Source organism: Lactuca sativa, chromosome 5, assembly GCF_002870075.4.
Source record: "Lactuca sativa cultivar Salinas chromosome 5, Lsat_Salinas_v11, whole genome shotgun sequence".
In the NCBI taxonomy this organism is placed as follows: domain Eukaryota; kingdom Viridiplantae; phylum Streptophyta; class Magnoliopsida; order Asterales; family Asteraceae; genus Lactuca; species Lactuca sativa.
Window position 1 is genome coordinate 214,118,032 of NC_056627.2, and position 17,837 is coordinate 214,135,868.

The 17,837-nt window shown below is 34.4% G+C and overlaps 1 protein-coding gene across 1 annotated transcript; it reads left to right on the forward strand.

The window, feature by feature from the left end:
- The first annotated feature begins 6,447 nt into the window (after window positions 1-6,447).
- Window positions 6,448-12,598, forward strand: LOC111913847 (3-hydroxyisobutyryl-CoA hydrolase 1). The gene is made up of 13 exons (XM_023909558.2): window positions 6,448-6,556; window positions 7,488-7,568; window positions 8,063-8,131; window positions 10,237-10,300; window positions 10,379-10,542; window positions 10,646-10,730; window positions 10,831-10,916; window positions 11,004-11,137; window positions 11,374-11,434; window positions 11,797-11,895; window positions 11,962-12,063; window positions 12,147-12,188; window positions 12,276-12,598. The coding sequence occupies exons 1-13, from the start codon at window positions 6,524-6,526 to the stop codon at window positions 12,417-12,419; spliced, it is 1,164 nt and encodes a 387-aa protein (XP_023765326.1). The 5' UTR covers window positions 6,448-6,523; the 3' UTR covers window positions 12,420-12,598.
- Window positions 12,599-17,837: the final 5,239 nt, after the last annotated feature.

Here is a 17,837-nt window from a genome sequence, read left to right on the forward strand (position 1 = left end):
CCAACTTGTCAGAGTTTCAAAAGATGATGAGTACTCTGCCTTCCTTGGAAGAGACAAAAAAAACATCAACAATACACTCCATAATGTTCTGCATCAGATAAAAAATAAAAGGTTAGAAAATTAAAAAAAATAGATATATAATTTTATAATACTTGGCTTTAAAAAAAATGGTAACTTAAAAAACATAGGGGACAATAGAGAAGACTAACTGCTGAAAATAAACAACTGATAATGTCAATATAAGCAATGTACATTTTAACTACATCTTTCTTATTTGAGCTGTTGTTCAACCTTCTTTGGTCTCATTTGAGCATTTTATTCATCTATATTCCAATTTTCTCATTTGTGTGTTTGGAATAATGTTTTGTGAAATCTAACCAATCTCGACAAACTACAGATACATGTATATCATGAGCTTTTTTTTTGTATTACTCATGTATTCTTTTATGTACATCAAGCAATTGGTTCTCTTTCTTGCAATATGTTTTGCTTTTTTGTTCTCTATTTTTCGATTGTCAATCACAAGTTCACAACCCATTGCTTCAAAATAAAATACACTAAACGCAAGTATATAATTTACTTTTTGGCTATGAGAATGTAACAAACGCATTGAAGAAAAAACAAATAGTGACTTAATTATAGATAATAATTGATTGTATTATCAAGTAAGAGATGAAATATACAAAAGTGGACTGTGGAGGATGTATAATCCATCCTCTGATAACAGATTAGACTTCAATTTGTCAGTCCATCCTATTGTTGGGGTAAAATGGTCCAACTGTTTGAAACTTGCCAAAACAGCAGCCATGAGTTCATAAACCCCAAAGAACTTAGTCAATCTGAGTCTATGAACTTTGCATTTTTTTTTCTTTTTTCTGAGATTTTCTAGATTGGCAATCTTCTTGTAGCCTTTAAACTAAAAATATCATTTTTGATGTCTACTGTTTTGATCAACCTACTGTTTTGATCAACCTACCATGAGTTCATAATTGGATAGATTTTTCAAGGTATAATATCCTAATAAGAAAAAAAATAAAGTTATAATGCTAGAAATGGATATGTTTTCCAAAGTGCAATGTTGTAATAGAAAGAAATGAATTTAGAATAGAATAAGATTGGTCAAAAATAAATCTCTTTTTTTTGTCATTTTCTCGTAATGGGAAATAACCTGAAATTAATATATTTAACTTAATGACAGTCCATGTAGCATTTTTGGAAGTGGGTGTGAGTTTTAGCAAGGGGCATTTTGGGAACAAAATTTAAAATCCACATATTCTTCACAAGATAACATTATGGAACTTAATTTTTGTTAAAAAAAACCGGAGTTTTGAGGCATAAAAAATACAAATCTCACTTCCAAAAGTGAATGATGGGCATTTTATAAATAAATAAAATTTAAATTGTAATCCAAAGAAGGGTTGTTTTCAAGCATATTTTATTGAAATTCCCATTTTATGAATACTTTTTGAGTCATAAGAACACAAATCTCACTTTCAAAGTAAACCAGGGTCATTTTCGTCACAAAATCAAAGTTATACCGGTATCCAAAGAATGGTTGTTTCTATAAATTTCACAAGTATATTATCAATATCTCTCATGGTTATTCGTACAAATAACAATCTGCATTTAACCTGTACCAGTTCTAATTCTTTGAGGGCTAATAATGAATCGGCATACACGTCATTTCTAATCTTATGGAACTGTAAACTTTCATTTTATTTTAGTATAAAATCATAAACTTTACACCTTAATTTGGTTAACTCCTTTCCTTATATGAATTTGGACTAAAATACCCTAAATTTTAGCAATTTCGAAATTCAAAAATTAAACTTCTACTTGCTGAAAGTTTTGAAACTACCTCGCACTTTATTTCACAACCAGCCTTCCACGATCACTGATCTTGCTGTCTCCATTCGTCGTTTCAAAGTTCTTGATTTTTGGTCGTCTCCCAAGTCCCGACTCCTCACCTCCGTCCACATCCATACGACGTCGTTATCCCGTCATCAGAACCTACTTAATAACACCATATGACGTGTGTTTCGCTTCTCCTGCATTTCATTCACTTTTCGGTAAAACTTTCTCCCCTCTTTAGGTGTAGCTTCATTTCTTTGTGCTTACTTGGTTATGTGTAGAAGCAATTAAAAAGTTGTAGGTAGTGTGTAAACGAAAACTCTTTACATATTTTCGAACTGGACATAAATCTGTATCTGAGAAATGTAGATGCAGCAAAGGTGGCTTGTGGTGCCGGAATTAGGAATTTTGTGTATGTTAATAACTAGGGCTTCTATTTTGTTTCAATAATATGCGATTTATGTTACTGAACAGGTATAGGGGGTGGGACTTGGGATTCGTGGGTCTATTACTTTAATTTTTTTACTTAATAGAAACATCACTTTATGTATTTCAATCAGACAATAAAATCTGATTTTTTACCATCAAAAACAATATATTAAAATTAAAAAATTGTATACTTATATTTATTGTATTCATCAGATTTTATAAATATTGTTTTTTAAATATATGTATTCGAAAAAATATATATTTTTTAATCATGTGCACTATGATATTGATATAGGTATTTGCATGTATTTATTGTAATTCATCATATTAAATAATTATGTTATACAGATTCATAAAATAGCATGGAATCCATTTTTGCTAAAGAGCGAAGAAAAAAAAAGGAAATTATATTTGGATAACCAAAAAGCGAAAAATAAAACTATCATATCCAAGGGTCAAAGTTCATTTACTGCACAATTTTTTCACACTTCTGAGAACGGTAATTATTTCATATACATTTTATTAAATATTTCAACCAAGTTTTAAATTTCTTTGTCGTCATATATTTTTACAATATTAACTACATCTATAGCAGAAGAACACTCCACCTTCAGAATCTGAGAGCGAAAGCTCTGATGAAGAGGCTTCGGGCCGAGGGGACACTTCGCCTCGCTCCCCTACTCCAGAAATTCCGGTTCGTTCTTCTCCTCCTTCACCTCCACCGGTTACCATCCCAGTTTTCATCCCTCCTATCTCTCCAATAACCACTTCTCAACCCTTCACCACAATTCCTATTCCCACACCCATTTTCACATATACAACTTCTACCACTACTACAAAACCTACCTTTACTGTTCCCAATCCACTTGTAACCGAACCTCCTGTCACAACCGAACCTCCAACTTCTTCAAAACCCTTATCCCCAACATCATCTACTGAAACAACCCCTATTTTAGGCGATGAGGACTTGAAATTTGATTCCACATATTTCAGTCCTTATCGAGTACAGAGCGATGACGATGATGATGAGCATGTTACAAAACGTCATCTCAAGGCAGTAAACGACAAGCTTGACCAATTGCTTTCATCCTCTTCCTCTGGTGCCTATTCAGAGGCTGCCTTAAAGGCATTGTTCTATTCGGTCGTTGTCGAACAGAGTGCCACTTTATCTGCTGCAGCTAAGCCTATTGAAGCCACCACTTCCCAATGTCAATAGGCTTCTCTCGCTGTTGATGACTCTACTAAGGAGTGCAAGAATGCGACCGCAAAATTCGATAAACTAGTTTCAGAAGCTCACTTATTTTTAGAATCTTTGCAGGCTGTTGCTGCCAAAAATGATGAAACTGTCAACGCTTCAGTAGAGAATCTTCAAAAGTCTCTTCAATCTGAGCGCTCGAGTCTTGAAGCGGCACGCCAAGACATTGAAGAAGCCAATGAATCACTCCATGCTAATGTCAACGAATGCTTAACTCAACTTGAAGCAGAATTAGTAGTGGAAATCGGATTATGGATGAGCTTGACAGACGTACAGCCCAGCTCAAATTGCAAACACACAAGCTGCATACTGCTAATGCTGAGATTAGTGATCTCAAGTCAGAAAGGGAGGTTATTAGGAGTTCTGCTTCCGATGTTCACTCCATCCTTCTTCATCTTATTGAGGCTCATGATCCGCTTATCACTATCACTGTCAGAAGGCATTTGGCAGACAAGCTCAGACCGGCACTAGACGTTGTCAGCCATATCGAGGGTGTTCCGGTGACCGGGGTCCAACCGAAACAAGGGGGAGAGAAAGTGCCAAAGCAACCTCCTCCTTCTGGATCAAACCCATCTGCTGAACCGAAGGGTAATGAAGCTTCGGTCAGTAACAAAGATAAAAAGATGAAGAAAAAGGTGAAGACGACACAGACAATGAAGATGATGTCTATGTCGAGATTCCTAAGAAACCTGTCCAGAAGGTTAACACTTCTGAAAAAGAAACGGAAGAAAACACCAAGAAACAGCAAGCTGAGGTAGAGCTAAAGCGAAAGGAGGCGGAGCTCCTAGAGAAGAAAAAGTCTGTGTTTCCTGTGTGGACAAAAGACTCGCTTCAAAGGCGTGCAATCGATGAGCCGACTATTCTCTGGATCGAGCCGATAATGTCCTTTGGCCTTGACAACTCCAAGGATGCACAGTTCGATATGCCAATCACTCGAAATGCATTTATCTTCCACTGCTTCAACTCGACTATTTCCATTCCATCCCCAGACCCGAAGGTAGATAGGGATCTTCTGGAGTTTTACTTGGAGTTTGCTCAACCCCAATACCTGACCTGGAGCTCAAAGAAGATAACTACAGTCAAGGTAATGAAGCCCTATTCAGCAGGGAAATTTATTAATGTCAAATTCAGGGTGACTCGAGGAACCGAAGGCTCAGTCTACCATTTTACCCTCGCTGATCTACTAAACCTCAATCCCCATGACCGGATACTCCTCAACAACATTCTTCTGTCGAATCCTCAGGAGTATCAGCCTATAATCGATCATGTCAAGCGTATGCTTGTTTGCTACATACATGAGGTAGCGAAGATGGACCAGGAGATTGCCTCTGCCATACACAAGCGAACAACGATCAAGACCATGGGCAGAGCTGGCAATGTCAATACCATGATCAAGGGGAAGATAGATTCAAAGTATCACACAGTTATGTTCCTCAGGGGCGAAGGTCAAAAATGTCTGTTCGCTCTTGTTGATAAACACCTCTTCTCGACGACTTGTCTTGAGCATATCTTGGAGATCATTTAGAGGTGCGACCAGAATAGTGTTGCTGACAAAAAATTATTCATTGACATGCTGAGGTGGTACATATAGTTCAGACAGACACTTCTCGCCATAATTCCTCGTTTGTTTAAAGTCATAAAGACGGTGAAGCCTACTCAAAGGAAATAATCTCTCGCCTCATTTGACGCAAAGGGGGAGATTGTTGAGTCTGTTAGATTGCGTCATGGGCTCAGTCCTTAGCCTAGTTTGAATGTCGGTATTGGGCCTGTCCAGCCGTGCATAATTTTTGTATTAGGGTTTAGTATATAAGTTGCATGCATGCAGACTTAGAAGTTATCACTTTCATTGTTTTTGCTTCATATTTTCTGTAAACTCTAGCTCGCCTCAACAACGGAAGTTCTTAATCGAGCTCTGCTGAGGCGTGACTCAGTTTGAATCATAAGCACGTATTTGATTCTGATTTGTGTTCATTCTTATATTGTTCTTAAACTGTTTGATTTCTTTTATCGTACTTGTGAAAGATCCAATCGATCTTAGAGTTTTGAACTCATCAATTAGTTAAAAAGCATAGATATGTCATTTTACATGTATAAAAAGACAAAAAAACGCAAGAAATTAAAACTAGAGCCACCATTGTCATTAATAGAAAAGCTAGTGAAGAAAAATGCATATTTAGAGAACCATAGTGGCCATTTATGTATATTGTCTAGAATATATTATTGAAGATGTGAAACCCAACGAGTATTTGTTACACTTTGTTTTTTATTTCTTAAATCGATTTCACATCCAACTGTTTGTACTTTGGGCACATCCAAGGTTGAAAGTTTGATTTTTCAAACACGAGTCTTTTTCAAACTGTGTCTACTTCGAAATAGGAACAAACAAATAAAAAGTTGTTCTTGACAAAAAAATATGTTTCGTTTATGTTGACAAACAAAAATCCAAATCTAGGTGAGCGCGAAACTCTTAATCTTAAGTATGGTAAGGGGTTTATTACTATCTTTTTATAAAATTAGTTAAAAATAATAAATTAATTAACAATGGTAAAAATGTTATTTTTTTATGAATAAAGGACCAACAATGCAAGAAATTGAAACCAAAGCAACCATTGTCATTAATAAAAAAGCTAGTGAAGAAACCTTCATACCTATAGAACCGTAGGACCATTTGTGTATTTTGTCTAGAATATATTATTGAAGATGTGAAACCGAAGGAGTATTTGTTATACATTGTTTTTTTTTTTCTTAAATCGATTTGGTCAACTGTTTGTATCATAAAAAAGGTAGTGAAGAAAACTGTAGATCTATTATTTAAGATGTGAAACCGAAGGAGTATTTGTTACAAATTGTTTTTTTTTTCTACTTAGCATCAACTATGTGTTTAATATGCTACTTTTATAGCTCCCCCCCCCCCCCGGTTCTATATATACACCAAAAATCTCCATTGTTCCTCAACATCATCAAGGTTTGTAGTTGCAACAATTACGCATGGCTCTCTCCATCCGTTCGGAAGCAGATCAGGTACGCACTCATGGTTCCTTCTATCTACAGAATTATGTTTGCTTTGTTTTGGCTTTCCTTTTAAGTTAAAGCTTCACATTTTATTCATTAGAGTTCATGGTAGATAAAATATAAAAGAAAATGGATTTAGCTCTTGGTAAATTAATAGATAACTTTGTATACTCATTATTTGTTTGTGTTGGCACATGAACTATTGAATGATCACTTTATTAGCTGTTTGATGGGACATCATTTCAAAAAAATTTAAATTTGTAACGTAAAATTATGTTTTTGTGGGTAATTATTGCTTTCTAAGATATGGATTCCTCAAATTAGCTACAGAGACTTGGATGTTAGAGAATATGTAATGGTTTGTCCTTAGAAATAGAGAATGAGGGGGTTTATAACGAATTAGGGGTAATATCGCACGATGTGAAAGAATGTAATTATGTGGGGTTAAAATAATTATGATTACAACTAAAAATATGTTAAATTTCATGTTATTACTTACGATTTTAGGCATTAACTGAATTAACAAACAATAAAAAAAAATATGTTAACGGGTATTTTGACTCTAATATGGTCCAAACATTTTAGTTTTATATTATCTAATAAATATTATCACTTTTTTTATATCATTAATATAATTCAAATACTATTTAACATCTGTTTTCTAGTATCCAATAATATTTTAGGATAAAAATATAAGTTGCATATTGAATGAACCACAGATATATAATATTTGACCTAATACATTTTTTACTACACTATTTATATTACCCGAAGGTCCAATTTTAGATTTAGATATGAACTTTCAAAAGTTAAGTTATTTATTTTTTTTTTTGAAAGTTAAACTGATTAAATAATTAATGACGTGAATAAGTTTTTAATTTTCTAACAAAAATCAATCAGAACTTATTTTGTATACCAAAATCTTTGATTTTTTTGGCAGGTAATTTTTGAAGACATTTTGGGAGGAAGAAAAGTGATACTTAACAGACCAAAGAAAATGAACACCCTCAACTATGAGACGGTATTGATAGATTATGTATCATCATATGTAATATATAGGGTCAAGTAGGAGTGAGGATTTTTTTTTTTCCGATTAAAACTCGTGAGAATTCTTAAAAAAATTGAAAAAAAAAATACAAAATCATAAAATCGAGCATACCATTATATTGGAGAGAAAAAAATTGGAAAAAAATTAGATCATTAAAATTGAATATGGATCATAAAAATGATCTATGATTTAATTTTAATGATCCAAATTTTTTCTCACCAATATCTATGCTCGATTTTATAATTTGTATTTTTTTTAAATTTTTTTAAGGTGTCCTCACGAGTACTCATATGATATTGTTTCTATATCTATATATATAGTTAAAAACACACAAAAGATATTTCCTTAACCGAATTAGAGTCCATTAATCACTAATTCTTCCTCCTCTCTAATCCTTTTTCGTTATCTCATTTGCCATCTTCCTGCTTTGCTCTCCTTGTGATGTCGTTCATGTTGTTTGGTTGCAGATAAGAAGAATGTATGAGAAATTAAAGACTTACGAGAGTGATCCGACAATTAAGATTGTTATTCTCAAGGTATAAAAGTAAATTCAAGATCTGAAAACTTAGAGAAAGCTGTTGTTGACTTGTTGTAAACCTTTGGTCCGATGGTTAGATAATTTGTTAAAATAGTCATTCCGTCCTAAATTGATAGTTCACTTCTACCTTTTGAAGTTTTTTTTTCTTCAACATTGACCTTAAATATTTTTACCTTTGTTATATATTACTTTATAAAATTTATAATAATGAAAAAAAACATTTAAAATATAATCCATTTATATATTTTGCATCAAATATTATCTATCAAAAACAAAAATATTTAAGGTCAAAGTTAAAAAAAAGACTTCAAAAATCAAAAATTGACTATCAATTTGAGACGGAAGTATTATACTATGAATCGGAATGGGTGGAGCACCTATTTTAGCCACAAAATTTCCGTTATTTTGGAAGTTATGAATAATTATAAATTGCTTCCTCTTTGTTTAGCAGTTTTTGATTTTATTTGCCAAACTCATAAATTCTAATGGTATTTTTTATGCGGCATAATTTGTAAATTTTCTATTAGAAAGATATCATTTTTTTTTATTTTTTTAATTAATTGGACATTTTGCTATAAAAATAATTCTAAATATGGATTTTTTTTTTCTGTAAGTTAGATCGACAATTTTAAATGTATTCTTTAAATTGGATCAAACGTGCCAATATGAATATATTATAACCAAAGTTAAAACCTAAACAATATACTATTTAAAGACCGACTATTTATCTAAAAATAAGTAAATAAACTATACATATAATTTTTCTGTAAGTTACACGGACAATAATTAAAACTTGTTTCTTTATATAAGAACCAAATTAGCATATTTCAATTATCCTATTCATAAACGATAAACCATGTTTGTTTTTATTATATATAATAACACCATGTGTTTTTATTATATATAATAATACCACATGTGTGTTTGGATTGAAATACAATATACTTTAAAGGAAATTCTAATCAAAGATATATAGTACTTTGTTTTGCCTCATTAAAAAGCAACAAAATTAAGAAATTTAAAATGTGACATTTACTTTTAAAATGTGATATTTACTTTTGATAAGTAAGATGTTTAATTAGATTGTCAAAATATCATTAAAACTAATCTAATTTATGTAATTAAGGTTCAATCCATTTGACTGATCATTGGTATTTAATATAATATTTTATTTTACCAATTTTACAAGTTAAATATAATCCAAATCGACACTTTTATTTAGACCGGAGGGTGTGGGAGGGACTCTTCTCTCACTTTGGTGGGCCATACCTATCTTTCCCTCACTTTCCTTTTCCTCACCAAAAAACCAAGGAATGGGTGGGAAGCCCTTCCGTCACTTTTTTTTTTTTTTTTTTTAATATATTTCATACATATATTATACTCATTTTGTAGGGAATTAAAAACCATGAATTTTGATATATTTTTTTATATTTTTATAGTAGGTATATAATTTTATAAATATTAAAAAATATATATAAAAATAACTGGCCAATCAGAAGAAAAGAGAGAGTGCGGCACCCCCTCCCCCCATCTCTTTTCCCGCACTCCTTTCTCTCACCCACGGAGTGGTGTTCAAGAGGGGAGGAAGCTTCTCTCACCCTTTCCCTCACCCCACTCCGTCCGGCCTTACAAATTGGTAACAGTTTTCCTATTCTACAAAGACCATACTTTTTCTTTACATATGATATACCAAAACGTGTATAATAATTCCCATCATCTATTCACTTTTGGTTCGCTAATCTTACTTCTAGTGCAAAAAACATAAAACTATTATCGAATTGTCCTCTATACCGACAATGCCTAAAATGTTTGTGCACAATATAAAAAATTTCTATTTTTTTTGCTACATCTTGTCAATATTATTTGTTTCCGTGTCACACCTATTATCAAATCTTGCATTTGTTCTTGAACATAAGTAGTTTTACAAGAGTAATCAAACCAATCAAATTTTTGGACAAGATCATACATCGTATTCAGATAGAAAATGATTAGAATATAAGATAAATCATGATAACCGAGTTAACAAGAATATTACTTAATTTTTTTACTCCATATACCACATTGTGAATATTTCACTTTTAAGAGTCTCGTCTTGATCTACAGGCATATGGGAAAGCTTTTTGTGCCGGTGGTGATGTCACGTCTGCCGTTAACCTTGCAGCTTTTGGTAAGTGCAAACTTCTTTTAAAGCTTGATATGATGGAGAAAATTAATTCAATTAAAACTACATCGTTTAATGTATCAGGACATTGGAGTTTCGTGATGAGCTTTTATTGTAAACAATTTTCTCTGGACTACCTACTTGCAACATATAAGAAGCCAATGCTTGCAATTCTAGATGGAAGCGTTATGGGAGGAGGAGTTGGGATATCCATACATTCCACATTTAGAATTGTTACTGAGAATACGGTATCCATATGGTTTTCTTGTATTATACTATTATATAAAAGTGTTTTTTTTTTTTTTATGACTTAGATATATATATTTTGACATACAAAACATATTATGGTAGATATTCGCGATGCCTGAAGCATCGATTGGCTTGTTTCCTGATGTTGGTGCATCATATTTTCTATCACGACTTCCAGGATTCTTTGGTAATTAAGTACTTCATCTCAAAATCACATTATAATATATAACTTACGTGTATAAATAGTAATACATATTTAATTATGAATCAATCGTATGTCTATGTAGGAGAATATATAGGACTGACTGGTGTTCGATTAGATGGAGCTGAGATGCTCGCATTGGGGCTTGGAACTCATTTCATCCCGTCCAAGGTTGTCACCTCTCCTCCCCCATTGTTCTACACCATTTTTCAAGCGACTCCATATGCTAATATGTGGTATTGTTATTATTTATTATAGAATTTACAATCTATGGAGAAGGCTATAGAAAAAATGGTTGCTACATCAGATGCAATAAGTGTAGCAACAATGTCCATGGTTATTAACAAGTTTGCACAAGAAGTAAATGTTAAGCCGGATAGTGTTACTCATAGGTACAAACTAGTGACTTCGCGACAATTTCAGCTGGCTTATTGTAAACTTGGTGATTTTGAGTAACATTTTATTCTTACATATGAAATGGGTTAACTAAAAAGATTGGGTAAAAAAAGTAATTTGATAATGGGTAAATGAGTCAAAAGTAAGACAAATGGTTATGGTGTCCATGATCATAAAAAAATTCTTTCTAGTAAACATTATTTGTCGTTTGATTTATCTCTATTTTTACCAGACTGAAAATGATCAACCAATGCTTCTCCGGAGAAACATGTGAAGAAATATTATCGTCACTAGTAAGTTTATTTCATAATTAAATCAAATGTGTACATACGTTTGCAATCGATCACCTTTCACAATTTAACCGGTTAACACAAAAATGGTTTTTGATATGAATAATTACGTTATTGTTTCTAAATAATCAGTAATTTTATCATTAATTGGTATAATATTAACCTTAAGGAATACATTCGAGAAAATGATAACCAAAAAAATTGACATTTAAATTAGTAAGAAGCCTATTTCGTTGTATATTTAAAAATGGGTAAAAAGATCGAAACATAGTTGCATAAAATACAGTTAGTCTTTATAGTTACAATACTGAAACACATTGATTTACAGGAATATGCCTTGATACATTTTTGGATATATTTTTCAGGAACGCTTGTCTATGCAAGTAGAAGAGAAGTGGATCAACCATGCAATAACATCAATGAAAACCGCATCTCCAATATGTCTCAAGATTTTCTTGAAAACGGTGAGTAATATAAAGATTATGAAAACTTCTTTGTGGATTATTGAACAAATTTTTGTTGTATGATAGATTAGAGAAGGCCGATCCATGCAAATCGAGCAATGTCTTGGGAACGAATACATTGCTCTCTCTCACATCCTACGCAAAACAATTAGCAACGACTTCTACGAGGTTGCCCTATATTTCTCATAGATATTTGGATGATCACACGTTCAATATAACTTAACCTTATCATTAAAATGTTCTTTACACAGGGAGCTAGAGCTATGTTGATAGAAAAAGATAAGAAACCCCAGGTAAACACAACATTTAACTTTACACATACTAGAAACTTTTGGCAAATGATTTCCAATGAAATCACTAATATTTGTTAATGTCGATAGTGGGGACCCTCGAAACTAGAGAAAGTTAGTGACCAAATGGTGGCCCAATGCTTTTCAAGATCTTTTAGCGTAGATGATGATTGGCTACCTTTACGACTTCCACCAAGATTTGATGAAACAAATGATAGAAGATCAAAACTCTAGAACAAAAGACTCCTAAAACTGAAGGTTCTTGGTCTTTTGTAATACGCATTTGAAGTCCTTCGAAGTTCTGAATAATATTCCTTTCTTGTTGCTTTAGACATACATATATTATGGTCAATCTTAAATTAATAAACATTTTTATTTTATCGCTAATATTACATAGCAAGTTATTTGATTTATATTTTGTTATGATTGATCATTCCAACCGTAAATTATGGGCGTGTTTGGCACACAACGTTTGAGAGCTTTTGACTTCTAGATTTTAAGAAAACGTTAATAAATAAGAAAAAGTCTCGTTCGACGACATTAACATTTAGCTTCTAACCTAAACAAAACGCTCCAAAATCAAAAGATACATGGAGTAGCTTTCAACAAAACACTCTAAAATCAAACGATACCAGATACCAGCTACCGGCTACCTGCTACCAGCTAGTTTTGCCGAACATACCCTATAACTATTCCTATTTTATCGTTTTTGGTTCTTAAATTTAAATTGTAATTTAATTGCTTTAAGTTAATAAATACGTGTTTCAATTGTCCCATTTAAACTGTTTGGACCATGTTGAAGATGCTCTATAACCTTTTATTTCTCGATGAGATTTTTCCTGTTTTAAGCAACCTGTTTCATTAAAAGTATTGTTATAGGTACCTATTTATATAGGGATAATGACTTAAAAAAGTAATGGACTTTTGACTTTTTTATATTTAATCACTAAACTTTTTTCATTATTTATTTGTTACTGAACTATTGAAACTGTTCACATTTTATCTGTATGACCGGTACAATCGGTCATAAAGATAAAATGTGAACAGTTTCAATATAGTGGCAAATAGATAATGAAAAAAAAAAGTTTATAAGTGACTAAATATGAATAATGTTGAAAGTTCGTTTCTCTCTCAAATTATCCTAATATTACCCCGAAAAAGGTATAAGAAAATGAATTATTTCATCATGCTCCTTAAATTGTCATAACTAATTCTAGTTATTAAGGGCTACCCAAAAGTATTTTGTTTTTAGTTCATAAAGTTATATCAATTTAGTTTTGACCTTAAACACCTAATCTAATATTATTGGCTACCAATAGGGTGTTTTGATTCTATCCGAATATCGATGCTCAACTTCATGTTTGAGTTGATGCAAGTTAGCTTAAAATCTTTATGAAGACGACATCCTTAATGTATATCCAATAGTTATTGATAATAGATTTAAAATTGATGTTGTTGTTTAGTTTCATTAAAGAATAAACTTTTTTTCCTCTCTCAGATGTTGGTTAATTCGTTGGGCAGTTTTAGTTTATATTTGACTATGTGTGTTTTCTATACAAAACTAGTCAAGAAAGCTATTTTGTGTATGTTGAAAGTAAGTATCATATTGTTCTTTATCGTTTTTTCTTATTTAAAGAATATAAGATGCTTTAAACTCACAGACAAATTAATACTATACCATTTTATTTTTAAAATACAAGCGTTAAAAATGAAAAAAAAATCAAAATAAAAAATTTCTAACTAACGAGGGAGAATTCCTATAATAACTTTTTATATACGAGACTACTTTGAAACTATTATATAATATGGACCATTTATGCATCTGTATATTTGACTGTATGTATGTTTTCAACTATATGTATGTATATGTTAACACAAGTTACATACGAAAAATTAAAAAGAATAATGATATTAAAAATACTTCTAAATGTATGTTGTGTGTAATATGAAAATTTGAATATTCTTTTTAATAGTGAATATACTAACATGATGTATGTCAATACATGGAGTATAATAACATATATAATGTATCAATATATGTAAGTATTCTTTTATAAACAACATATATGGTTTAATGTATGTCAATTTATATGTTGCATAATTTTATAACACAAAATTCATACATATAATATTAGGATAATCTTTATAGATATAATATTGCATAGTTTTATAACATAAAACTTATACATATAATATTGGTTTTGTTTTTCGTTTTTTTATACTTTTTTCGGAGTATAATATTAGGATAATCTGAGAGGGAAACGAATTTTTCATTCTGTTCACATTTAGTCACTAAACATTTTTTCATTATCTATTTGTCACTGAACTATTGAAATTGTTCACATTTTACCCTTATGACCGGCTGTTACCGGTCATAAGGGTAAAATGTGAACAATTTCAATAGTTCAGTGGCAAATAGATAATGAAAAAAAGTTTAACGAATAAATATGAACAAAGTCGATAAAGGGTGGCAAAACTAAGCTAAAAAACGAAGTTGCTTGATAAAGGTCCATCCTTTGGACCTAAAAAGGTCCAAAGCTCCAAAACCCTAGATCTAAACTTATAAGAGGAAAGTTGGGAGATTTATACCTCCTTTGAGTGCCAAAAGATGAGATGGTTCCAGATCCTTAAGCTCAAGATTCTTAAGTTCTTCTCCTCTAACTTCTCTTCACTTCTTTCAAGCTTTTCTTCACCAAATTGAGCTCAAAAAGGTCAAACACACACAACAATGGAGTATGAGGCGAATTATAGTTTTCTGAGAGAGAGGGTTGGTAAGGAGGCCTGGGGTGGCTATAATGGGGGTATTTATATGTCTTAAACCCTAAAAATTAGGGTTTTGGCATCTGCTCACGTACGATGTGCGTACGTGCGCGCCTTCCCTATCTAATGCATGCCTCTACGCCCCGTGTACACCAAGGCTACGCTCAGCGTACGTCTTATGGGGGGCCCAAATCCTTGGCCCATCTGCTTAAGTCGAAACAAACAGTCCTTTTATCCATATTTGGCCCAAAAATAATTTAAGAAATAATTAATAATTAATACCTCGATTGACGGTCGTTACAATTCACCCCCACTTGAATTAGACTTCGTCCTCGATCTCTGCTGCATCCTGAAAGAACTCCAGGTAGTGCTCCCTAATCTCCTCATCGAGCTCCCAGGTCCACTCTAATCCCTTAAGGTGCTGCCACTACACCTTCACCAACTCCACTCACTTTTTCGTCAGTTCTTTCGTCTTCTTGTCGAGGATAGCCACCGGTCTCTCGATGTAGTTCAGGCTATTATCAACCCGAATGTCCTCTAAAGGTACAACTGCTAACTCATCCACTAAGCACTTCTGCAGCTGAGAAATGTGAAAAGTGTTGTGGATCTGGCTGAGCTCTGCCGGAAGATCTAATTGATATGCCACCTTGCCCACCCGGGTTACAACCCTAAAAGGACCGATGAACCTGGGGTGCAGCTTGCCCCGCTTTCGGAACCTGATAACACCCTTCCAGAGTGACACCTTCAGAAGGACCATGTCTCCAACCTCGAACTCTAAGTCTGAACACCTCTTGTCGGCGTAGCTCTTCTGCCGACTCTAAGTAGTCTAGAGCCTGCTCCGGACTTGCTGGATCCACTTTATGGTCTTGAGTACCACCTATGTACTCCCTATGACTCACTGACCGAACTCACCCCAACAGATTAGGGTTGTACACTTCCTCCCGTAAAGCATCTCGAAGGGAGACTAGTCTATAATGGCGTGGTAGCTGTTGTTATACGAAAATTCCGCTAACGGAAGATACGTATCCGTCCTGCCACCGAAATCCAAAACACATGCACGAAGCATGCCCTCGAGAGTCTGAATCGTCCTCTCTCTCTTTCCGTCTTTCTGTGGGTGGAGGCGGTGCTGAAGTGGAGATGAGTACCCATCTGCTCGTGAAACAGCTTCTAAAATCTGGAGGTGAAATGGACATCTCGGTCTAACACCACCGAGACAGGCACTCCATGACATGCCAATATCTCTTGCATATAAATCTCAGCCAGTTTCTCGGCCGAGATGCTCTCCTAGATCGGTATACAGTGGGCGCTCTTGGTCAACCGATCCACGATGACCCATATCGAATCGACCCCATATGCGGTCCTGGGAATCTTAGTAATAAAATCCATGGTGATATCCTCTCATTTCCACACGAGAATGTCTAACGGCTACATCTTGTCGTGCGGTCTCTGGTGCTTTGCCTCGACCTTCGTGCAGGTCATACATCTCTCCACGTACGAAGCTACGTCCCGCTTCATGTAGGGCCACCAATAATTGGGTTGAAGATGTCTGTACATCTTCGTTGCTACCAGATGGATGGAGAACCTTGACATGTGGGCCTCATCCATCAATACCTGCCATACTCCACCCCCAGTACGGTACCTCGAGCCTTTCATGCATGGTCGGCAACCCTTGACTGTCATAATCAAATTAGGCTACGCGGCCCACAATCCTCTCTCACTTCTGGCGCTCCTCCTTCAGGCCCTCAACTTGCGCCTTTCAGATCTTCTCCAACAGTGGAGTGATCACTATCATCCTCAAACAGATATGTCGGATCAGGACCGCTACCGCCTTGCAACTCAGGGCATCGACCACTACGTTAGCCTTGCCCGGGTGGTAAAGAATCTCACAATCATAGTCCTTCACCACATCTAACCACCGACGCTGCCTCATGTTCTGATTCGACTGATCCATGAGGTACCTCAAACTCTTGTGATCCGTGTAAATGGTACACCGGGCCACATAGAGGCAACGCCATCAAATATTGAGGGCGAACACCACTGCCCCCAGCTCTTAATCGTGCGTCGGATAGTTAGCCTCGTGAGGCTTCAACTGTCTCGAGGCATAAGCTATCACATGCCCCCACTGCATTAGAGCTGCTCCCATGCATGTGATTGACACATCATAGTAAACTACGAAATCATCCATACCATCTGGAAGAGTGAGAATCGGTGCCTTGCATAAACGCTACCTCAGCGTCTCAAATGTTGCCTGTTGCTCAGGTCCCCAACGAAAAACCACCGACTTCTTGGTCAGTCGGGTCAACGGAATTGCGATCTTCAAGAAGTCTTGAATAAATCTCTTGTAATAACCTGCCAAACCCAAGAAACTCCAAATCTAAGATGGAGACCTCAAAATCTCCCATTGCATCACAACCTCTATCTTGGCCGAATCGACCAGAATACTGTTCTGGTTGACGAGATGCCCAAGGAACTGCACCTTGCGCAACTAGAACTCACACTTGGAGAACTTTGCAAAAAGTCTCTCCCTCCTCAATGTGTCCAACACTTCCCTCAGGTGCTCCTCATGCTGCTCCTGAGTCTTAGAGTAAATCAAAATGTCATCGATGAATACTATTACAGACCGATCCAACATCGGTTTGCACACGTGGTTCATGAGGTCCATGAACGCGGTTGGAGCATTGGTGAGCCCAAATGGCATCATCACAAACTCATAATGACTGTAACAACGTAAATTTCAAAACAATTTTTCGCATAATATAAAAACATTTCCATTTAATTTTCATAAAACATCAATGTTTGAAACTCCAATCAATGTCATACAAAGCATCCCAAGATCACATATCATAAAAATCCCATGTGTGTGTGTACTGATCAAGCCGGTGCCTTCCCACG